This window comes from Falco cherrug, chromosome 1 (genome assembly GCF_023634085.1).
Source record: "Falco cherrug isolate bFalChe1 chromosome 1, bFalChe1.pri, whole genome shotgun sequence".
Taxonomy (NCBI): Eukaryota; Metazoa; Chordata; class Aves; order Falconiformes; family Falconidae; genus Falco; species Falco cherrug.
The window spans coordinates 70511482-70535352 of record NC_073697.1 but is presented as its reverse complement, the minus strand read 5'-3'; the positions used below and the strand labels follow the sequence as shown (position 1 = coordinate 70535352).

The following is a 23871-nucleotide window of genomic DNA, read 5'->3' as shown; positions in this document are numbered from 1 at the left end:
CTGTTATTTTTATTTCAGCAACTCCTGTATATCCTACCCAATACCAGAGTTTCAGTGGCCAAATTCAACACGAAACACGTAAGCAGAGGCAATCTCTACTTTTTAACAGTTCACAAACTGAAGCTAAATATGCAAGAATGAATTGATGCATATTATGCCCCCTCAAGAAAGCTAGAAAACTTTCCAGATACCCAACAATACTCAGATTTGAGGCAAAGCTGAAAAGGATCCTGATAAAATCCTGAAGAAGCAATCTGCCTGTGGAGTAAGAATGTCCACATAGGGTGTTAAATGTGTGTAATTGAAGGAAGATGTCACAACTGCCTAGTAAACCTCCTGATGTTGACTAGTCTTAAGTGCTGACCTCATAACGTGGTCCCTGAAGATGGACTACTGTATAAAATGCTGTTCTTTTCTGCAAAACTGAGCAAGCCTGCAGCTTACATTTCTCCCCTTAAGTCAAACAGGAAGTCTGCAGTCAAGTTGGAGAGTGAACATACATCTCCTGAGCTCCAGTTCGAAGTGGATTTCTATAGACTATATTTTGCCTTCCCTCCAGTCAAGAATCTCAGACAGCCTTCATTTTCTTTACAGTTTTTCCATAATCTATGACTTCAGCCTTTCATATACCGAAACCATTTGTGACTCATGTGAACTGATACCTGTGCAGACAGGCGAGGCGCAGTGAGAATGGCTCCTCTCTGCAACATGTGCAGATTGTCTAACTGTGCCGAGTGGAGCACTGATCAAAGGCAGCACAGTGGGGCTCAGCAGCTTCAATGAAATGTCAGCTGTGCTCCCAGTATCACAGCCAGCGTCCAGAGAAGACTGGAAGAACAGAAGAAAGGGAGGAGGGAAGGACAGAGGCTCTCAACCTCAATGTGAAGCTGTTTGATTTAGCGCTGGAGGATTTACCTTATTTATCTTCAGCCTTATGTATTCTTCCCTCACGAAGTTTCACAAACAAGGTTACATCATGACATCTGATGTGTAATCTTTACAGAATAATCAAGCATTTTGCTCTTTCATTATCATGTCTAATAGCAGACATTTGCCTACACAAGAAGGAATCATATTAAGACATCAGACGTAGTCATTACAAGGATAAACTTAGGTGAGGTAGGGAACTAAAATACTCTGAGATCACAGGAATATTCTCACTAGCTAAAGATGATGATTCATCAGGAAATGTTTATGCAGGGTAACAGGCAGAAAAGTAATATTCAGGCCAGAAGCACAAACAAGCTGGATTTGTTTGTCTTAAACCTAGATTCCAGTATTTGTTTTTTTGCCTTAGTTCTTTATTGTGATTTTAACTTTTGGTTAAGATTGTCCTAAACTGATCATTCAAGCAAACTAGTGAGAGAGATCTAGTACTGGGTTTGCATATCCTAGTCAATACGAGGCAAACATGACTGCCGAGTAGATTCAGCCAAAGACAGACCAGTGGGTTCATGTGACTCAAGAAACACCTATAATTACTCTTTCATTGCTTTGCCGAACCCTATTAACTTACTGCCAAAATTCTCAATTACCAATTATAGGCTGGCAGAAAAAGCACACATACGATGTGGTTTCCATACAATGAAAGAAGAGAGAGAACTGTACTCCAGTCAAGATCACATAAGGAAGGAGATACGTTTTCTAGACAAATTGCACTGTTTCAGCTCTCCTGAAGATGCTTGTGCTCTATGCTATATACTATTAGCATTCGATAGATTCACTCACAGTAGCAAAGCATCTCAAACCAAATGGCACTGGACTCGTGACCAAGAGACTAATGCACAAGTTTTCAGGTCTAGCTGGATTGTCTAAATTGACCCAGAATGGCTGCATAGTTCCCATTTTTTCACCAGCTATACAGGGGCAATTTTCTATGCCAAAATGATCAGTTTCTTTGACAAAATTAATTAACATGCTCAGAAGTTGAGCTTCTTCGCACATACTATTGCCAAACACGAGGCAGACTGTCCTCTCCTCGTAATATTAAACCTCCCAGCACTCACGTTAGCCCACCTCTGAAGAGTTACGACACCATATGAAAAACTTCATTCACATGAAGAAAAATCTGCAGTCTTTTACTTTAATATTTTTAAAGACCGTCGACATGAAACACAACTTCAACACAGGGTGACGACAAGTAATATACAGCCTGTAAATCATACCCCACCCGTTATTACAGCCCCACTCCCTCACCGCCCTAGCTGTACCTTCGAGGAGGCCTGCGTGAGGCGAAGTGAGGCCCAAGCGAGCGGCCGGACTGCACCACAGACCCGCAGGCCGGGCGCTGCCCCCCTCGCCTCAGGAGAGCGGCTGACCGAGGAGGCGTCTTCCCGGCTGTTAACGGCCGCGGCGCCCGCGCCCACCGGCCCCGGGGCCCGCCGGGCTCCACGCACGCCACCGCCCCCTCCGCGCCGTAGCGGCCGGCAGCGCCCCCACGCGGCGCCCGCAGGCAGCGCGGCCCGAGCGCAGGGAGCGGGCCGTGCCTCTGCGCGCATGCGGCGCCCCGCCCCGCCCCGCCCTGCGGCGCGTGCGCGGCGGGAGCAGCCCGGGGAAGCGCGCGGGTGGCCGCGGCGGGGGCAGTTGGTGGCCGCGGAGCGCTCCCCCCCAGCCCCCGCCCGCCCCGAGGGCCGCCGCCATGGTGCTGGAGAGCCTGGCCCGCATCGTCAAGGTGCAGCTGCCCGCGTACCTCAAGCGTCTGCCGCTGCCCGAGAGCGTCGGCGGCTTCATCCGCCTCACAGGTAGGGGGGGCCGGGGGCCCGTACCCCCTTCCCGCCCTGCCGCCCCTCCGGCGCCGCGGGGGCGTGAGGGGCGCGGCGGGGCCGGCCGGGCCGTTGGCGCCTGCCTGGGCTGCGGCGCAGCCCCCGGGCCCGGCCGTGTCGGGCTGCCGCTGCCACTTCTCGCCGCAGGCACCGCCGGCTTTGTCCCGGCCGGGCCGAACAAGTTACGCGTTACAGACGGGGCGGGCCGCAAACGTTGGATCGCCGTTAAACCGCTTCAGCGGGGAAGTTACCCGACAAGACGTTGAAGATGCTCAGTGGGGTAGATGGTAACGATCAGAGCCAAGTGTAGCCGTAGGGTAAAACGAACCGGGCTCCTCGGCTCGCTTGCTCTGTGCTTAAAACTTCTCTGCGCAAGTACCCGCAAGTCGGCGGCCGTGCACTTGAAGAAAATGGGATTTTAGCTGAAGGCCTAAACCACTGCCTTTTCATCTGCTTGAAGGGTTAGGGAAAGAGTCTGTACTGATTAAAACAAAAATAGAATCTGTTTCTGGGTGCCTCGTCCATACACAAAGTTAGGGTATTTTAGTTATGCTTATTACTTAGTTATAAATAATAGTATATTATTTTAGTTAATAACTTTCATAAGCATTTTCTGGGTGCAGGAGTGAAAGTGCTTTTTCATTAATCATAGCCCTATCAGAGAGCAACCAAGAAAGAAAACTAAATGCTAGCAAATTCTTTAGGTGTTCATTGCATTTCAGTGCTTTGCCAACTGGAACTATCAGAGCTCAGGCTGGGTTGGGATAATACAGGCAGAACCTCAAGTAGTGTCAAATAACAAGATTAGTTTGGTGATAATAAGTAACAGGAATGCTCTAACAGAAACTCTCTGGAAACAGAAAAAGTCTTAAAAAGTGTAGAATCAACCTTATATATTGATCTTGCTGCGTATGACTTTCTGCTGTATATGACTTTAATAGTGCTGGGAAATAATTTAATTTAGAACAGGCACAATTTATTTAAACCCAGGTTTGAGTAGTTCTTTTTCCAGCATGTTTATGCTGCATGTAAACTTAAAGCCCCATTGTCTTTCCCATGACATGGAAACCTGTTTTAAAGGAACTGTTCTTTTCCCACAACTACTGTCTTATCTCAAAATGCTGTTAATGATATTTGCCAAATAGACAAATTCAGCTGCTAAAAAGTTGGGAGGAAGGGGATGCAATAAGCTACAGAACAGCGCAGCTTCTCATATTCCTAGCATTTGGCAGTTTCCTACTTTGTCCTTTTAACCGCAAGCTGTACTTAAAATTTGTTAGTTTAGTAATAGAGAGTTTAGTCTCTTCTTGCTTCACCTGTCCAAACACACATTTCTGTAACAGGATTATTTGTGCAGTCTCTGTATTTATTCATGCTACATAGCAGTGTATATGCTACACATATATGTATATACTATGTACATAATATAATTTATTCTGAAAGCCCTGGTCAGAACTTTCTTTTTTTAATAGCATGATCAGTGTGGGAGAACTGGTTTGCTGTCACATTATTTGCCCCATTGACAGGTACATCCTTGAATTTGGAGGGAGGGCAAGAAGCCTTAAGAGAAACCTTAAGTGGAGACCAAACGTGAAATGTCAGTCCCAAAAATATTAAACAAAGGTAGAAGGAGGAACTGAGTCAGATACTGCTTTTGACACCTGGTAGGATTTAATTACGTACCTGAAAAAATCCACTGCCTCTGTTTCTTGGTGATTTCTTTCACTGTCTTGTGCCAAACACTCTAAAAAGGGGAAAGAGGTATAATTAAAAATACATAGCTATAAAAGCAACATTGTTACGCTTTTCTTTTTTTCAGCAGTCAGCTAGACTAGACTAATACCTGCTGTCATGCTTATATATCTTCCTCTTAGGGTGAATATGAATGAAAACAAAGGAAAAACCAGCAAAACTCTACAAGGTGCTTAAAGTTATGGCATAGAGTAAATGCAACATGGTGAGGCTTTTCAAAAGGAAATCCTAAGACGCCACATCCTAGGCACCTAAATTAAAAAATTATCTTCTCTTAGTGCTTAAAAATTACTGAAAGTCATTTAAACCTCATTGCTCATTGAAGAGTCTTGTACTTACCCTCAACTCAGGGCTGCTCAGAACTGCTGCCAGTCAAAAGTTTAATCTGAGAAAACCAAATTGTTTCAGCCAGTGCCACCTCTTCTGCGTTGTTGTGGTGGTCTTCGTCTGTCCTGTCCTAAAGTCATAAGCCTCTAAGAGCAGGGGATTCCCAATTCTGGTAGTGACTTTGCAGCAGCAAATTATAGGATCGTATCTATTGAATTACCATTGCTGAAAGACAATGGTTAGACAATAGAGAAGATTAGATTAATATTCTCTTTTGTGTTTACTGCTACTACAAATGACAAAGGAGCATATTCTTTGGCAAATGACATACCAAAAGTGTCAAACATTTTTCTTTGCATTTTTTTGGAAAGTGGAAAATAATACTGATCTTGAAACATTAACGTGTGTTAGTATTTGTCCTTCGGTGGCATCTACTGAACTTAGGGGATCGGTACTATAAAACACTTGCTAGCATAAACCTTGTTTGCAAAGGCAGGCCAGAACCCAAATCTGGAACAGCGCAGTACTTTGCTTGTTAGCTTTTTTTATTGCTTTTATAAACTTTCCAGGCAGATGCAACTTCAGCTCCTGTAGTACATTAGCTGTAGAAACAACAGACCTTTTGTATAGGATATTGTATAGTGTACTGACCAAAAAATGTTGACACACCTGTTGTCTGTTGTGTCCTCACCAAATCACGATGGAGAACTGCTTGCTTGGAGAGAGGAAGACCATTAACACCCAGTAAAAAACTCCTGAATGTAAAAGCAATGAGGGAGGAAGGGAAGAATGTTTGACCTTGGATTTGAAAGTGGATATCTAAATTGTTGCACTGCTGCTGCTCGGAAGCCTCTTTCAGTTTCTTGTCATAGCTGCTTTACCCTTCCCTTCCCAAGTCTACTGAAATGAACAGTGTTGTCTCATGCCAGCATTGCTTTTTATCCTGGTACATGTCATTCAAACAGCATAGACACTCACCTCAAAATACCATGTGGTCAGAACTTCAAGGTTTATGTAAGAATCTAGGTGCAGGCTTATTTCTATAAAAATGACACGGTCCTGTGTGGGCTCTCTTACAGTTGGCATACATGTTAAAAGGGACTTGAATGTAACAAGTTGCTGGGCAGGAAGAGTACAGTTTTGTGGATCATTAGTTACAGTACTGAGGGAAAGAAGGGTGATACCACAGTAACAACAGTCTTTAGAACCCATTTGAACCATGAATTTGACATCTGCAGAGTGGCTTGCTAACCTACGCATAGCTTCGGCTTGAAATTTATTTAAAGTGTGCTATGTTGCTGAAAGGACTGTCACCTGTCTACCTTCATAAGCTAATAGACATATTAAAGTGGTGTGTTGGAGTCCTTTGTGTTTAGTTTGTGTAGTAATGAGAACACCCTTAAGAGATCCAAGCAAACAACAGAAGACAGCATAGAACTGCTTATTAGTTCTGAAGAGAATGCAGTTGAGCAAGACGTTTGAATTTGCTTGAAGAATTTCATCAGTTTAGAGAATATTCAATCACAGTTCCAATCTTCATTTTGACAGGTAGCTAAGACTTGTTAAAATTTTGGCTTGCAGTTTAGCTGTTAATATAAGAAGCTGCTTTTGGGTCTGCATAGGGTGATTTCCACAGAAAATAGCTAAAACATAAAGTGAAAGATATCAAAGGAGTAATTGGTGAAAGACAAACAGGGACCAACCACTTGCTTGGATTTGACTCTCAGTGGCTGGCCAGTCCCCTTCTGTTCAGTGTATGTGTTTCTTATTTTTCGGACTTGTTACTGTTGGACTAAGGGTTAAAACAACTTCTCCTTGAAAATGTAACTGTGGCCTGTGGTCCATGGCCTCCGCTTCTTGGAGTTTTCTGGGCATTTCTGTTTCATTGATGTTCCTGATACTTTCCAGGACTTATCTTTGGGATTGGTCTCTGTCTAACACAAGTCAAGTTTGAAGACTAACCTCTTCGATACTCTACTCTCCATTTCTGGCTCCAAAGACTGCCGCTTCCCATGCAGCAGAACTGATAGAGAATCTCCAGAATCAATGTAATTGCTGAATTTTGAGTTATCAGCTGTGAAAATAGTATTGTGAATTGCTTTACATCTGCTTCAGAAAGGTATGAATGGCTTCAAAAACACAGAGCAGCTTACAGTTGTAGGAAGATACTGCATTAGTTTGGGTGAAGCTTTTCTTGCGTTCCTGCCCACCCAGTCCAAAGATCCATGACTTTTTTAATTTGTGACAGTATCTTGTCTCTCATGACCTAGAACATGGCCATGTTGATTTTTCAGTCTCAAAGTCTGAGCTTCTGGCAGTCTTTTGGCAATAACAAGTCAGTTTATGATTCGTGTACACATTGGTGTCATTGCGGGAGCTTTCCAGAGGCTCCCAGATGAGAAGTATGTAAAGGAATCATTGGCTAGTGAGGGCAGAACTTTTCATCAGCAGTTAGCATGATAAAAATATTTTAAAATAACCATCATAAATAATATCCTTGTACTTCCTATTCCTGTTTGTTTCTAATTTACTTTCTCAAAGGATACAGCTATCATGTTCCTGTTATAACCTGGTGGGCTTATCCAAACGTGTCTCCCATTGTGAGGTTGTATCAGGGAGTTTCAAGCTGTATTAAGATGCCACTTGCTGTTTAGTTGCCTGTCTCTTTTAACAACATTTAATTCTGATGTGAGCCATTTCCTTTTTGTATGTCAATATTATCCCAGCTGTGTTCATTACACACTTGATAGGCTCCCAGCTTCTGGTTGTGGTGCACCTATTGGAATGTCTGTTCTGTCTTGGAGTTGAGTAGCGTTGTAGAGATCCACCTCTTTGCCACAGTTAGATACTAAATTTAGAATTTTTGTTTCACTAACCAAATATTTTTCCTCTCTGACATTCCAAGTCAGTCCTTCATGTAAGGTCAGAAAGTACGTTTGGATTCTTGTTGATGGAACACTAATGATAGAAGAGACAAACAGGCCCCACTGTCTAGGAAACTCAGTATTTTGTGTAACCGAAAACATTTAAGTATCTCAGTGTTAATTGTTATTATTTAGGGCTTACAGCTTGCTGGAGGGACTGAGAAAAGAGCAACAGAGATTAGTCTATTGTAGTGACTCCTAGCAAATTCTGTCAGTTGTGCACTGGGACTGCTGCAAGTGCAGGTGTGGAAAGACTGCTGAAAGTTCTTGCAGTGCCTTTAGTTGTGGTGTATTCCCAGATAAATGCAGTAAGTGTGGCTTTCACGACAAAGCCTATATAAAGCTCAAAGAACATAAAACTAGTCCCAGAAAGTATTACATGGTGTACTTCAAGAAAATTCAAATTATTAAGAAAAAGCCACTGTGTTCTAACTGGAAAAGTATTAACACAAACACATGCTCTATTATTACAAATAAAATCAAGCTATACAGAATAATGTAACTTCTCAGAGGTACAACCTACCTAGCACGCTTAGTCTGCTCTTGCATTTCCTTTCTTGTATGTCTTAATCTTAAAAAACCCTACACCTGTAGAACAGAATTTTGCTATGTTCTGATCCTAAATAATTTAAAAGAGGGACTTGATTACATCATCTTGTCTTACAAAATGCTTGTGCAGCTGTTTGTTCTTCAGATCATTGCACTTCTGTTTCTCATTTTACAATGTTTTTAAACTCTTCCATTTCTGTATGAGGGTTAGATCTAATGTATTCTCTAAAAATTTAGAAAAATGCTCTCTCCTTTATTGCACCATGGTACTTGATTACACTGGAGTATTGTCAGCATGTTTTGCTGGGAAAGTGGATCCATCTTCAATATCTATAGATCTTAATGCCAGGTGCTGATGAATTTCTTAAAAAGTCCAGTAAGTTTTCTTTCAGCAACATATCTAGAAAATCTATCATACTTGAATCTCTTACCTGTACTTAAATGTTCCTCAGCTTGGTAAAAAGCAGTTTTCTGTGGCTTGACATACCTTATCTCAGGACTTTTGTCTTTCTCTGTGTGTTGTAGAAACTGGTTGCAGATCTCTGAGCAGAGTGCTCTGAAAAATAAACAAGATTGGTGAAGGTTTTGCTAGTGCTTGAAAATTAAAAAGAAGCTAAAAAAACCTGAAATAAGCAGTTAAAAATTGAATTATAAACCATACTGAATAGTTCTTCATATACAGAATGTTAAGATACTGGTATTGAATATACTAACTGCATGTAATCATGCCCAGTTTACTAGTACAGTGCTGGTTTACCTTGGGTGAGCAAAACCCTGTAATTTTAGGGTTCCTCATTTAAGTATGTCTTTTATTCATTTTGGATTTATTTCTTTTCCATTGAGTCATCTTCTAGAGTGTCAAAATTAAAGTTCATTTAAATCTTGGGAGTCAAATTTTTATCTTTGCTACAGTAAAGCACAGGTTTTAATCTGGCTCTTCTAAGACTTACCCATGGAGTCTTGTTTGCCCTCAAGGGTCTTGCTGACTGAGCAACTTCATTCCCTACCCTAAGCCCAAGTCATCTGAGAGCAGTTGATGCTGCACCGTACTGTAGTGGTGTCAAGAGGCAATTTAAATTCCACCTGTATTTAGTTTCAGAATGGCTGCGGTTGTTGCCTTTCCTGGGTGTGCTGGCCCTGCTTGGTTACCTCGCTGTTCGTCCGTTCCTCCCCAAGAAGAAACAGCAAAAGGATAGCTTGATTAACCTCAAGATCCAGAAGGAAAATCCAAAAGTAGTGAATGAAATAAACATTGAAGATCTGTGCCTCACTAAAGCTTATTGCAGATGTTGGCGTTCTAAGACGGTAAGACACCTTGTGCTACTGCAGGATTAGAGATTAAAACTTGCATATTTTTATCGGTGCTTCAGTGGTGAATTGTGACATGTTGACCTGTTGCTTTTCTCTGGAGGTGAAATGTGTTCTTGGTTTTTGAAAATGGCGTGTTCTTTTTTTTTTTCTTCTTCTCCACTGTAAACCTGTCTACGTGCAGAATGAAACTGTAGAAACTTGTAAGAAACACAGTAGGGTTTTTCTAGAAACACAGAGTGACCATTTGTGAGTAGATTAAAACCAAGCAAGCCTTGTTTAGTATTTGTAAATACATTGCAACTAATTAAAGGTAACTACTCTATTTTGCAAAAATAATGCTTAGAAAGTTGCTCATATTAGAATGAAAGTAAGGCTGAACCTGTGTTGGTGAGGGAGAGCATATCCTCATCTGGTCCAGAGCAGCCAGTAAATGACTGGTTTGGATAGTCCATATCCTCCAAATCAACTAGATGTATATGAGTGTTTTTCATCTACCCTCAATTTCTTTTGAATGTCCAGACTACGCTCTGTTTTTACTTCTCTGGACTGAATGCTTTCCTGTTTTTAACAAAAAAACCCTGACCTGGACCTAAGACACCCTCTCAACTACTCTCACTTCAGACTAGTAATTTCAGCAAAGTATTTCATCTTTCCTTAAAACAGTACTTCCTGGTTGCAAGTGATTAAATCTATGAAGAGCACTTTTATTAGTTCTGCAATAAACCTTAAACCATTTGTGGTTGTGCTGGCTCCTTTGGTTGCTGTTCTTTCATGGAAAAGGCTTTGTCACTAACCTTGTGTCTAAGAACAGCTATTTTGGGACCTCACAGACTTAGTTACCTGTTAGCAGTGGTTTTTTTTTTCTTTAGTAATGTGTCTTGTATCTGATAAGAGACAAGGAGTTTGACGGTGAAACGGTACATAGCAGGAGGAACTTGCAATGTTATCAAAGTGCTCTTGGCATAGGAGGAAATATAAAAACCACCATGCAGTTGCTGTACAGAGATTTACTAATTCCTTGTGTACGTTTTCTTCCAGTTCCCTGTCTGTGATGGCTCCCACAACAAGCACAATGAATTAACAGGAGATAATGTAGGTCCACTAATACTCAAGAAGAAAGAAGTATAGCAGATGCTTAATCCACTAGATCATGACTGATAAAATGTCTTTTTATACTGCTGTAGTTGCAAGGGACAGCATTTTATTGTGATTGGTATGATTTAGTCTAATGATTGATGTAGATTTCTTTTTGGAATAAACTGCATTTAGACAGTGTTAAATCTGTCACTGTTTCGATACTTCATTCTGAGAAGAATTATGTTTGCTTTGTAAAACTGTAACTATCTGTGTAAATAAGTACTTTATTTCAACCGTAAAATGACTTCCTACAATTCAGCCTTTCTTGTATGAACATGCAATTATAAAAATGTCACTATTTCCAAGTGACAGAAGCACACCTTTCTGTTGATTTTTTTTTTCTTTTCAGGAAAAAAATTTAAGTGCATTTAAGTGGGAAGAAAGCAGATAATAAGTTAATCCTTTGTGAATATACCTACATGTACCACTGCGGGCAGGCAGCATAGTGTTGTTGAGCTATGCTAGGTGCAGGTCTGGCCTGTGCAGTGCCTCCGGGGGCAGTCTGTTAGTCTCATGCAAAAGCAGCCCAGCTCAGAGGAGCCCCATACAGCTGGGTAGTCTCATACAGCCTCCTAGGTGGAGTGCTGTGGTTCCAGGCCGTATAAACTGTTGAGCTCGTCAGCCACTAACACCCCTTTATTTCAGGCCCCTCTGTTGATCGTTCGTGAGCTTTTGTAAGGAAATACATATTTGCTTCTTGCAAGCTGATTTGCACTGTAGCTGCTACCTTTTGTGGCAGGGACTTTTATGGGAAGAATTGGTTAAATGACAAGAACCAAGGAAGCAGAGCTGAGCTGTATTCTTGGGCAAGTCAGAACTTTGCTGTGGGGTGGCTTAATTGCAGATGCAGGTAAATAATTGCTACTTATCTAACTGCTAGGCTTCTAATTAATTCTTCTAAAGTGCTTTATTCTCCAATGAAAGACTGTATCCATCAGTTTAAAAATAAAAATTTGATCCAGGCTATAATTTTAAACAATTGTACTGAGGCAGATTTCAGCTGCTCCTTGACGGCATTTCATTTGACCCATTGTTAGGCAGGTGGGAAGCCCCGGAGCGGTGGGTGTGCCATTGCCTAAGCTGGTCACCACAGTGCTGAAACCGAAAGCAAGTCAGAAAGTAGTTCTATAACGCCTCTCACAGCAGCAGAACTAAGGTAGATCATTCCTCCTGTGTTTTTAACAGGTGTAGTTCTAGGCACCTAAACCTTGTGCCTTGCAGCAAAAGATGGCAGATAGGCATTTAACACACAATCACATCCTAGCTTTTATAAAGCACGAAATAGAACCATGGTACAGTCTTTAAATGCTTTGTGGTGGTCTTACCTTACTGGATGAGCAAACCATGTTATATTAGGATATAATATTTATAATAGAGAATCTGTAATGTTAGTAAGTGTCTTATACTCAGTCTTTACTTACAGATGTGGTATATTGAACACCAAGCCCCAATTCTTGGGTTTGGTGAAGGAATTACTATGTGAAAAGCACAAGCCTGTCTTTGGATATTTTTTCTTTCCCCCTGGCTTTAAAACCACAGCCTACTGTAGCAGGCTGTTATTATATACAAATCTGTATGCGCTTCCAGCTTTTATCAGGATACTTCTGCATGTTAAGTAGTTTGTTTTCCTCCAAAGTCTGAGAAGGTAAACTGTGCACATCAATCCCATTCTCACTTCTGTTGCTCTACTCAGACAAATCCTGTTAAAGTAATACAGCAAAATTAGTTCTGTTTCTCTCACAAAGCTCTAAAAGGAGAAAGAGTGTAAGGTTGAACCTCTTGACTCCATCTCTAGCACAGCTTAATTATGTAATTTTTTTTTCTTCCTGCTTGTTGTTAGATGAGATTGCTGCTCAACTGTGGCCATGGAACAAGCAGGGGTGTTCTTTTGGTTTTGCTTATGTCTGTAGGGGAGCGGAACACATTTGTAGTTGCAGTTGTAGCACTCAGTCACGATTTCTTTGTAGAAAAAGGACATTTTAGTAATTTCCATGAGATAATAAAATTAAGATCACGAGCATGATAAATTACCATTTCCTTGCATTTCAGAATCTGTCAAGGTAATACTGTCTCTCACGGCTACATATTTTTCTATAGAAAATCTCAAAGAATTTACTAATCTGTTCAAATTATCTACCTAATGTTTACGGGGATAGCTAGTAGCTAAGAACTGAAGTGTCTGCAGAGCCCTTGACCAGTGATTGAGCGAGTTGAATCAATTACTTGCTAGGATGTGCTTGATCATGTCTTGCCACTGGGTGATTTTTCTAACCTAATTTGGAAGCTTCAGACAAAGGGATAAAATTGCCCTGAATGCTAATAAAGACCAGGACTGAGGCAGCAGACAAGATCTTCACAGTCTTGATGCAAAATCAGGGGAAGCTGAACTTGGCATGCTGTGACATGCCTTTTTACTCTATGAGAACAGTAATATTTACCATTCTTTTGATTATGAATTTGAACAATAGTTATAATAGATTACAAATAAACTTGTAAAATAAGTTTGGAGAAAGGTGCCTGACTTGTGGCAACTACTAGACAAAGTATATGCAATTGAAGTGCAGCTGGCACAAAATTTGATTTCTTGCACTCTATTTAAGAAGCAAAATGCAGAAACTGTGTCATTCATTGTTTTGTGGCTGTTATTACACCATAAGTGTCTCACAGTTAATTTTAGACTTCAGTCTGAATTCCCTAAAATGCTCAGTTCAGCTGAAAAAGAGACAAAGCAGTAATTATAATGACATTATCCCTGCATCCTCTGGCCTGTGCAACTCTGCTTCCATATGTCTAATTTCTGTCTTTTTCCATATTCTGCCTGCTGTAACTGCCCACTGATGGCTTCCAGGAATGCACTGTGCTGCTGTTAGGCCCTTCTGCAGAGGTTCTTGTGAACCTTCTGGAACTGGACACACATACTGTGCTCAGTACTCTCCCACATGATGCCAGTGATTATTTCTGCCTGAAAACTGGGAGGACTCTGCCTGTAGTTTACTGCACACTGTGGTCTAATTTTATTTCCTGCAAATAAGAGACTGGCATGGCATAAAGATTTTATTGGCATTAATATATGCATTATTAATGAATGATTTAATGGCATTTTGTTAAAAGGGAGGTGGTCTTAAATGTCATGACTTTACCCACACAAACTCTGATAAAAAGTGAAATCATATCTCTCAAAGTTAACCGCTATTTAAAATCAGCTGAAATTACCATGATACTTATTAACAAACCCCAGTCTCTTAGGTTCTTAGCCCTGATACAACATTTCTCTTCATGACAGGATGCATGTGTTTCATTCCTTTTGGGAATGCAAGGAGAGGAGTGCTATAAAACATTAATGCTTTTCATTTTACATCTGCAGGTCTATGTAATAGCTTCAGCCTAATGCTTTCTGAAGATTTAATAAAAGCCAGGGGAAAGGGGTCTTGTGAAAAACATCCATATAGGGTGGTGAGGAAAGAAAAATTGATCCAATTTCATTTAGATTAGCGAAGATGACACTTCATTGGTAGGAGTGATCTAATGAATAAATTGAGAGTGCACTGAGGTTAAGGGAACATCGTAAATGTAATTTATGAGATGCTGTTATGATGGTGAGCAAGTATTAGAGGCTATCATGAACAAGGGCTGTTTGTCAGAGGCCTGATTGCATACTTAAGGTTGTGTTCGAATTTAAATCCTTACATGTCACACATCTGTTACTGAACAGACTCCAAATTTGGCCTAGTGATCCCTCCCTACAGGAGGATTCTACTTTTTATAAAACTTTTTGAAAAAGGGAACTATATAAAGTTTCTATTCCTGTCAGTTTTACTCAAGTAGAATTATTTTACAGACAGTCACAGATGAACTGAATACCATATTCCCTCATCTTCTTGATTAGGTTTACAGACATTACAATTTCCAAATACAATAACCTCCTATTAAAACGACCCCACTGAATGACCCTTAGCATGCAAAAGAGGCAGAACAGGCACAGAAGACAGTGGGTGACACAATAACCACCAAGTGCAGCACCCTAAGCATTCTGCAGCGTGCAGTCTGAAAGCATCTTCCTTTCTGGTCAGGGGGCAAACATGAATTGAAGACTGTATATTCCCCAAGGAAGTGGAGAGAATAGCAGTGTGTATAGCAACAAAAATGTGAATCTACTTGACTTGACAACTGTAAAGGGAAAACTTACCAAAGAATTTCCTGGTATTTTTATCACCGTGCTGGAATTGTAGCCTATGAACCTTAAACAGTTAGCAGGAAGCTTTCTTTTGGGCTTGGAGAGGAAGACACATGCAAAGGCACACATACTGAGCTGCAGTTAACCTGTATAGAGGCATAGGTGGACACTCTGCAAATAATACAGTTTCAAGTAGTTTTAAAGGTATTTTTGTCCATTTTTGTCGTGTCTATTAGAAGTGGAAAAGCTAAAATAGAATTTATTAATTCTTACAAATGCCAAAAATATCTAGACTTGTCAAATATATTCTATACAGTGTCCTGTAAAATTAGTTCAGTGAAACTGTAGCGTAGAAATCTGCAGGGAGGCATTTTCCACCTTGATCATAGGCACAGTGCAACATCCTTCCTAAAAACTGACAGAACTTGCAGGTTCTGAGGAATGCTGTGCTGACACCAAGAGCTGGGACTGACCTAGTTGGACCTGGTTACTTGTACAAAACAGTAGAGCTAAGGAAGAGTTGCTGGCATCTGTCAATAGTAAACCCTAACTGATACCAAAGCTAAAGGCAAGAGCAGGATTTTGATCAACAGAGGAGGGTTTACTCCTGGCTTTAGGACAGTCAAGGAGAAGAAAAAGGAAACTGTTCTGGGAATGAGAAAATCAAATGGGAACTATACTGCAACTGACGGTGCAGGAGGTGCCTGCTACATAAAATGAAGAAAGCCACATTTGAACTTTTTGCTCCCCCTGCTGAAACGTTTTGGCAAGGTATTCCACAGTAGCGTTGCCAGTCATTTCCATAATCCACAGCTACACACAACCCGTGTTTCTGGCAAGGCCCACAGGATCAGTGGGTACGTGCCGAGGGTGCTAGTGCTGTGTCCCAGTCACCGCTTCCTCCTGACACCTGCCTTCGCACAGCAGCCCTTCTGAAAGCAGCTGAGAACCAGGCTCCTCTCACGTTGCGCCGTCCCTCTCAGCACTGTGTTTTAAAGGCTGTTCATTTAAAGTATTAGTTTTCTGATCAGAGGTATAAAAATGTTGTGGCAAATCTGAAAAGCCTCCACTCTTGAAAGTCAATCCAGCTAGCCACATCTTGGAAAAAATCAGCACTAACTGGCTATACTTTTAGAAAATACCTGGGTTTTTTTTCTGCAGTTAACCAAACGCAGGTCTGAGGAGGACATGATTGTGGCATTTTCTCAGCCAGATGAGCATTAACTTAGGACAAAGCTAATAGGAGATCCTGGCTGACCCATGAATCTTGATTTGAGAAGAGGTCTGCTGCTATTGCTGAGTTCCCCGGAAGGCGCTGAGAAAGAAAGGGACAACTCATTGCCACCTTGGCCTTGCCTTGTCAGCAGACCCCACGTGAGAAGAGCTCTCCCCTCTGTCCTACAGTGGCCAGCACCAGCACATAGCCACTCTCAGTGGCCGAAGAGCTTGCTCTCCCTCCCCTGACATCACGTTGTGCAAAGGCTGAGGTACAGAGGTGACGAAGCAGCAGCTATCCCAATCCCATACAACCCCCTCCCAGCTCTTACAGCCTTCCCACAGCCCTCATCCCATTATCAAGCTCAGTCCTTTTTTTTCTGCCAGCACCAGCAACACCTGTATTACCACAGGCTGTGATGACCCAACTGTCTCTTTCAGGACTGAAGTACCACTTACTGTTTCTTGCTACGACCAGAACTGACAGTCCCTTGAAGGCACAAAGGAGTGCGTGAGCTGTGGGGAAGAACAGCTACAGGAAAAGGCAAGCTTTGGAACCTGAACGAGGAAGGAGAGGGAATCGCCAAACCATGGCAGGACTCGCTCACTGTGTGTCACAGTTTCTTACTCAGAAGTTGCATTCTCTCAGCTGTTGAACTCATCATCTCACAGCCCAGTTTCAACCATCAAGAAGTTAATCACATTAGTCTCCATTTTCTGCTGGTTATATTCCACCTCCTAACTCCGCTCCACGCCTGAACGATTCTGATCCTTTCCCTGGCCTCACACCCACACATTTCATGTAACTGTTGACTGCTGACTGCTCAGTGACTCACTGCCTGGCCAGCCTAGTCACTGTACGTTCAGCTATTTCATCTCTTAAGGCACCATCAACACATAAAAATGTTTTTATAAAACTCCACCAGGGCTGCTTTTAAAATAGCAGAAGTAACTGGTACTTGTTTTGATTTCCTCCAGAAAGATTACAGACATGCTGTGTTTACTCAGCAGAAGCATAAGGGCTGAAGGACCATACTCCTGTAGATATCTGTCTTACGAAGGTTCGCAGGCCTCTGCCTCTTCTCCAGCCTCAGCACCTTCCTCATCCTCCTTGCTGTTTTTCTGAGCTTTCTGCAAAAGTCTGGGCCCTGCCAAGCCAATAACCAGGGCTCCAATTGGAGCAGTGATCAAGATAGCCAAGAAAGCTACTGTCAGTACATCCATTCCGTACTTTTCCAGTTGCTCATCCTGATGACTTCGTGCTGTATCCAGGGCTAGAGAACCTATTGCAGCCTGCAGGAAAGAAAACATTGCTGAGATGGAGCAGGTAACCTTTAGCACTGATTGAGGGGAAAAAAGGGACTAATCATCAGTCAACTTTATAACATAAATATAACACTTTTAGTACATTTGACCCATTTGTTTCTAGGCAGTACATAGAAAAGTAAATGTTTTATACTGAACAGAAAGGTTTTCACTTGGCTACAATTTGAATTTCCTAAGCTAACTTACGAGTTCATCTGGATTCCCTCATGTGAAGAACATTGCTTAGCTGCCATTTTAGCCACATTTCTGGAGGATGTGTGATCAATCATAAAATGGTCAGGGTTGGAAGGGACCTCTGGAGACCATCTAGTCCAACCCCCTAATGAAATGGTCCAGTATATTACGTATAGGAACTGTTACAGTGCCACACTTTGAGAATGCATTCTGACAGCAGTCAAGTAGTAGCAGCTTCTGAAAATTTAGTTCACAAATCTTGCAATAATCCTTGCCTGTTCTGATTATTAACTTTTGTTTGCAAGTAATCATGCTATTGAGGCAAAGTCTAAATGACTAAATGATCACGGAAATAAAGAAGCAGGAATGCAGCCAGCCTGAGGCTTCTCTAGCGATGCCTAGTGGCTGTCAGACTACCCCTTACCAAAATGACCACAAACTGAAAACCCATTCTGAGCCTCTGGTGTGACTGTCCCTGCAGACATGTCATGTGTAAGAGGGAAACACTTCTACCTTTGAGAGTTCTTAGAATCTATATGTAAAAGGCACAACAATCTGCAACAGCTGAGAAATAGTTAAACTTCCTATGATATATGTTCAATTTGCTGTCATTTTATTAAGAGTGCAACCCAGGATGCAAGCAAAACACCTTCACATAGAAGGTTTTCCATGCACTTTTCAAGTAGATTTACCATGGTTTAGAATATGAACTGTCCATATACTACCCTGTCCTGATCCGCTCCCTGTTGGCTCCCCAAAACCACAGGGAATAAGGGTATTCAGGCCACGTGTACAACAGTATTTTAGGCACCTGTTTACTGCTGTGCTACTTAAAACTTTGCTAAGGACAATAGCTATAGCCTGGAATGAAGGTGATGTTGGACTGTTTACCTGCACAGTGGCCTTGGGAATCCATGCCAACGAGACAAATACTTTCTCCTTGAAATTAAACCCAGCAAAACACACCATCAGGAATGTTGCCATGATTCGCACAACTAGGGCAATGCCTAACGTAGCAACACAGAGCCCTGCAACAAAGACAAACACTTCTCAGAACTGTTGTGTACGGGTGCCTGAGGTGAACAAGCCTCATAAAACAGTAGCTTCACAGTGGGGTTGGTTTGGTTTTGGTTGTTGGTTTTTTTTTTTTTTTTTTGGGGGGGGGGGGGGGCGGGTCAGCCATAGTCTACTTAGTTTTAGATTTCTTTATAGAGATTCTTTGGAAGCCAGTAATGAAAGCTGGATAGTTAGTGAATGATCTTACCAACAGTTTCAGGCCTAAGAGACGTAACAGATACTTCTGCTCCAATTAAACCAAAAAGAAAAGGTTGAAAGATGTTCCACGCAACTGCAACAATTTTTTCTACTTCCCTCTGCAATGAAAACAAAAGTAATCTATAAATTCACTAAAACATGGCCAACCAGACACAGCATTTCATTAAAGGACAAAGTGAAAATGTATCATCAAGATTGTCCAGAATTGCTCCTCCTTTGAGCTTAAAACATTCAAAATCAGCTGCGCACCTTTGGAAAGTCAGAGTGGGTCTAGCTCTGCTAGTACATACACACTTGCTATCTCAAGAAAAGAAATAAAAATCACTGATATTTGAACAGTAACAGAGCAGTTCGCAGAAAAGAGGAGGAAAATAAAGCATAGTTGATTTTCAGTATTTAGGAAGACTTAATTTGAACAGCTTTGCCATTAAGTTTCTGAGCCTTTGGGAACAGCATGCTTAAACATGTTCTTCCATTTGTATCCGCACAGTCAGACCCTCCCAAGCTTCAGTCCTGCTCGTGCTGCACTGAGAGGCCTGTCTCTGTATAAGGAGCAAAGTTAGACTGAGCAAGTCTGAAATCCCATACCAGTAAAAAGTGTTGAACTTCCCAGTGCAATGTCTCGTACAAGGGCAAAGCCAACTTTTTTCCTTGGGTTTGAACTTTACACCTACAATTTTCCTAAATGAGCTACTGCCAGGATAAACTAGAATCTTCCCCTGACGTGCGAAGGTACACACAGCATATCTAACAGCACTTCTTTTTTCATTAAGTGGGTTCTGCAACAGCAAATGAACCTTCAGGCTAGAGTGTGTGGAAAATGTAAAGTGCAGTGCTCTGTCACTTAATGATCAGCCTAGACACGTCCTGCCCTTGCTGTTCTCTCTGGGACTCATCCTGCGACATCTCTTGCTCTTCAGTCAGTGGAATGGTAGATGACTGTAATACAAAAACTTCTGTAACCTTAGAGGGAATGAAGTGGAAATACGCACACTTCTAGATGTTTTTCTTTATTTCCCTCATTTGTCCTTGTTATCTCACCCTTTTTTTGGCCGAAAAAAAAAAATCCTCTTTACAGATGTTAGCATTATTTCAGCCTGTTTACTGCCCATTTAACTGTTCCAGCAATAGGTACAGCGTTCCTTGTTCTCTGTGGACAAGTGTTTGCCAAGTGACTTCCACCAGAACAGTAGACGGCAGTGGCCTTTGAGAAGCTCAGCAGGAAAACCTTGGTAATATATATTGTGTATACAGTATGCAGACATCTCTGACTGTATGTGATAAAAAAGAGCTAAGGCATTTGAAATCAACATCCTTAAGGCCAAGAAGCTTCATTCCCTGATAAAAGAATTTAAATGAAGCATTTATAGTTTGTGTATACTTTTTAAGGTCCTTCCTTCTGAAATGCTTTAGAAGCTTTTCAGTAGAAAGCTTTATCAGTTGCAATGTCCTTAAGCAGCCAAGTCCCAAGATGAGGTTTTTCTTCTTTTGAAACTGGACAACACTGTAATACTTTAAACAGAAACCATGGTTTCCTTTTTTGTTTTAACAAACCTTGAGATCTTACTGAACTCAGGGTCTAGATGGGGATAATAACATGGACTGTGCTATATTTGATCCCCTTTCCTTTCTCTTCTTCTCCCCTTCTCCTAGTGCATGTCACAACGCTACAGCTGTGGAGAGAAAGATGCCCTCAAAACCATTGAGTGTAGATGGTATCCAGCAAAGGAGGCAGTAAGGCATGCCAGGGTACAGAAATGCAGTGGGACAGCAACAGCAAGATGAAGCAGGGTTAGCAGCTAAGAGAAAGTGGCTAAAAACATTCTGTTGTATGTTTTTTTGTATGGCCTTATATCACCATTTATTGTGGGCACCCTGCCCTCTAATTTATCCAGAATACACTGGCTGGGATTTGGGAAAGATGAGAGAGGATGGTTAATTACCGTTTTATATTTTGGTCATGTGCACAACTGTATTTTAGGCACCTGTTTGTAAATCTTACCATAAAGTGAGTGTGTGAGGCTACAGGCACTCAGAGAGCCAGGACATAAAGCTTTGGATTCCTAGTCAAGTGCCTTGACAACTAAATCTCTTCTACTTAAGGCTTAAGCATGTCTAAGAAAAGCCTGTGAGCGTTTCTCTGTCAGTATGTTAGGCTCTGTATCGACAGATAATCACATACATGGTAACTTTCTGTCATGCTAAACATTAAAGACTTCCAAAATAAACGTAGATTTTTTTAAAAAATCCATATACCCCCTAAAGCTTCATAAATGCACCATTACCACTCCCGACAAATGCAAACTCCTGTCAGGCTGTACCTTCAGAGGAGTTTTGGTATGACATGCTTTATATAAACATTCACCTTTTCATCAGACCATCCCACACCTGCAACAAAAGCTAAGACTAATGTGCAGAGCCCTCCTGATCCAGGGAAGCCAAAGTAGATGCTTCCAAAAACAGCAAACATGGACAGCCCAAGTACAAAATATGATCTCTTCCATGCCAGAGATGCCTGCAGCCAAGGAAAGAGACAAACAAAAAAGTAAATTTATTTTAGAAATGGAGGAAAAAGGTTACTTCTGTTAATTGTGAAAACAATTTGAAAATAAAAATTGCCATTAACCATTGTGAAATAATCAAAGCTTTCAAGTGAGATGAACCGATCAGTTGAGTTGAGGGGTTTTTTGGACATTAACTCCTAAGAAATTCACATTTTGGAAATTCAATATTTTCTTCTGACCATCCAAAAATCTTATTGCCAATAGGCTTTTTACATCACAAGGAACGTGATACTCTAACAGCCCTGCTTCAACTCTGTGGCAGCAGGATTTTCTACCTGTGCAGTCCAGAACTAGAACAGTTTCTCCAAGGAGAGGTGAAACCCTTGCCACTAGATGTTTTTAAGGACAAGTCAAATGAACATTTGCCAGGGTCACTCTAAGTTTTATTTGATCCAGTCTCACAGCAGACAGTTACATCTTTGCCATTGTTCCCCATTTCTATTTATCTGTTTAGCTCCTGTATCACACTTCTTATGTTATTTAATAATAAGAAAATCTGGTCTCACTGAGGACAATAGATGCTTTGCAAATTGACTTCAGTAGTCCAGAACATACCTACTTTCTTCCACAATTTTCTGTTCAGTTAATTGCCCCTTAATAGTAAATTAATCTACTGCTTTATAAGAGCTTAATTTTTCTTGAAAGTAACACATTCTAATTAGCACCAAATTACATGCCAAATCACTTAAAGCCTACAATTGGCCTGCTTTAATTGTTTACTTCTCTAAGATATTTCTAGTAGGCCTGGGATTAAAAACTGTGTCGCACATCAATCCAATTGATGATTATTTTACTGTATGAATTAAGTATCAGACCTTCTCTGCTTTATGTGTGGACATTTCCGTCACTTTCAATGACAGGAGAATGGTGAGCTGGGTTCCAAACCCTGCGTCAGGAAGGACTGTCAGATCATACATGGTTATTGCTGCAGTAAACAAGTAATCAACTCTAAAACGCATCCTTACCTGACAGGCTTTGCAACCTGGAAGCTGTTAGCACTGCACTAGCTTTACCCAAAAACAGTTTCATGTGAAGCTTGGAAACGAGTAACTTAGAAACATTGTCCCTCAGCAAAGAATGCCTATTTAATAAAAAGGGGGTTTTACTGGGTTTTTACCTGATCGCGGCTTGGGAAATAGCGAACAAACATTCCCAGAATCCCCCCAGCTGCTATGCCAACAGCAACCTCCAGCACTCCACGGAGCACGTTGTACAGAGTAGAACCTATTTGGCAAAAGAAAATGAGTCTCAGTAAGCCATACACAGACCCTTCACGCACCAACCACACTAGAGACCTACAAGGCTGATTCCAGGACAGTGTCTGCTTTAAATCAGTTGGGGCGAAGGGGTTCAGGAGGGAACCTGTGGGCCTGAACGAACAGGGTTGTGCAACTTTCTCTCTGAAAGCTAATGCTAAGAAAGTGTGCCAGAGAAGCCAGAGCAAAAGCCAGTGCGAGAACATTGCCAAACCCAGGGAAATGTGAAAGCAGAACGCTGGGCGTGCAGGGACCAGACTTGGCAGCTAAGGGCACAGACAGGGGAAAAATTTCTCTGAAAGTTGTGACCCACAATTCAGAGCAGACAGTGTTATACCAAGACTTTTCATCCTGGGTAATTTCCCTCTCAATGTTCAAGTCTACACACAAACTTTGTAAGAAGATGTCATTAAGTTACAAACCAGTCAGTCATAACAGAGCACACATTCATCAAAATATTCCTGTTTGTTCTGGATTTCACCACGTACAGATTAACCAGCATACCAGAAGAGAAAGCCATCCCAAGGCAAGTATTGAACCCTGTGATAGCCAGAATGTCATCAATGCTGCCAGCTGCCATTAGCAATGTTGGGACGCCCTTCTCCACTCCGTATCCCCCAGCTTGTAAAATCAGCATTGAGGGAACCACCACAGCAGGAGAGACTGCACCTAGAACAAAACTGAAAACACACAGGTTCAGCTTCTCTTAAAAAGAAAGCACTGAACTAAAACACGTCAAAATATTCTGACACCAGTTCTTTTAAAGTATAAACAGACCTTTACATGAGGTATTTTCCTTGCCTTTCCCTGCTAATTACAAGCAGGGATTTTTTCTATGCAGAATTGCAATCAGCTCTTACTTCCTGCCCAACTGAACAGCATTAAAAGTAAAGGGCTCCACAGACTAAGACTTGAATATACACTGCAGGCCAGTTATGCTCCTTGGTAAATGTCTCAATTGTCCCATTTAGGAACCCGGTTTAGACATGCTTAATGACTCAGTAGCCCAGTTCCTTCTCATAAAAATCAGTGTGTGGCAGAGGAATTAATCCACCTTGCTCCAGCATATAGGTCCAGACCGAGTCCACCATTTTAGATAGAACTAAGAGGAAAAGGTTTCTTCTT

At 41.5% G+C, this 23871-nt stretch overlaps 3 protein-coding genes across 5 annotated transcripts in view; 1 reads left to right on the top strand and 2 right to left on the bottom strand.

Annotated features, from left to right (window-relative positions):
- UBE2D3 (ubiquitin conjugating enzyme E2 D3) overlaps positions 1-2498 on the bottom strand; it is a 36637-nt gene extending 34139 nt beyond the window's left edge. Inside the window, exons 1-2 of the mRNA XM_055700281.1 lie at positions 2211-2498; positions 663-828 (exon numbers count right to left, since the gene is read on the bottom strand). Of these exons, the coding sequence (XP_055556256.1) occupies positions 663-828; positions 2211-2498 (454 nt within the window). The remainder of the gene's footprint in view (positions 1-662; positions 829-2210) is intronic.
- Positions 2499-2533: 35 nt separating this feature from the next.
- CISD2 (CDGSH iron sulfur domain 2) lies at positions 2534-11081 on the top strand. The gene is made up of 3 exons (XM_055700325.1): positions 2534-2741; positions 9408-9619; positions 10664-11081. The coding sequence occupies exons 1-3, from the start codon at positions 2639-2641 to the stop codon at positions 10751-10753; spliced, it is 405 nt and encodes a 134-aa protein (XP_055556300.1). The 5' UTR covers positions 2534-2638; the 3' UTR covers positions 10754-11081.
- A 2722-nt stretch (positions 11082-13803) lies between these two features.
- Positions 13804-23871, bottom strand: part of LOC102047517 (sodium/hydrogen exchanger 9B2) — a 23796-nt gene continuing 13728 nt past the window's right edge. For 2 of the 3 annotated variants that reach the window (XM_005437314.4, XM_055700250.1), the window contains exons 7-12: positions 23251-23426; positions 22608-22714; positions 21292-21441; positions 18916-19024; positions 18543-18679; positions 13804-17444 (exon numbers count right to left, since the gene is read on the bottom strand). In XM_005437314.4, the coding sequence (XP_005437371.3) occupies positions 17205-17444; positions 18543-18679; positions 18916-19024; positions 21292-21441; positions 22608-22714; positions 23251-23426 (919 nt within the window). In that variant the 3' untranslated portion in view covers positions 13804-17204. The remainder of the gene's footprint in view (positions 17445-18542; positions 18680-18915; positions 19025-21291; positions 21442-22607; positions 22715-23250; positions 23427-23871) is intronic. The other variant, XR_008730432.1, reaches the window with a different exon arrangement.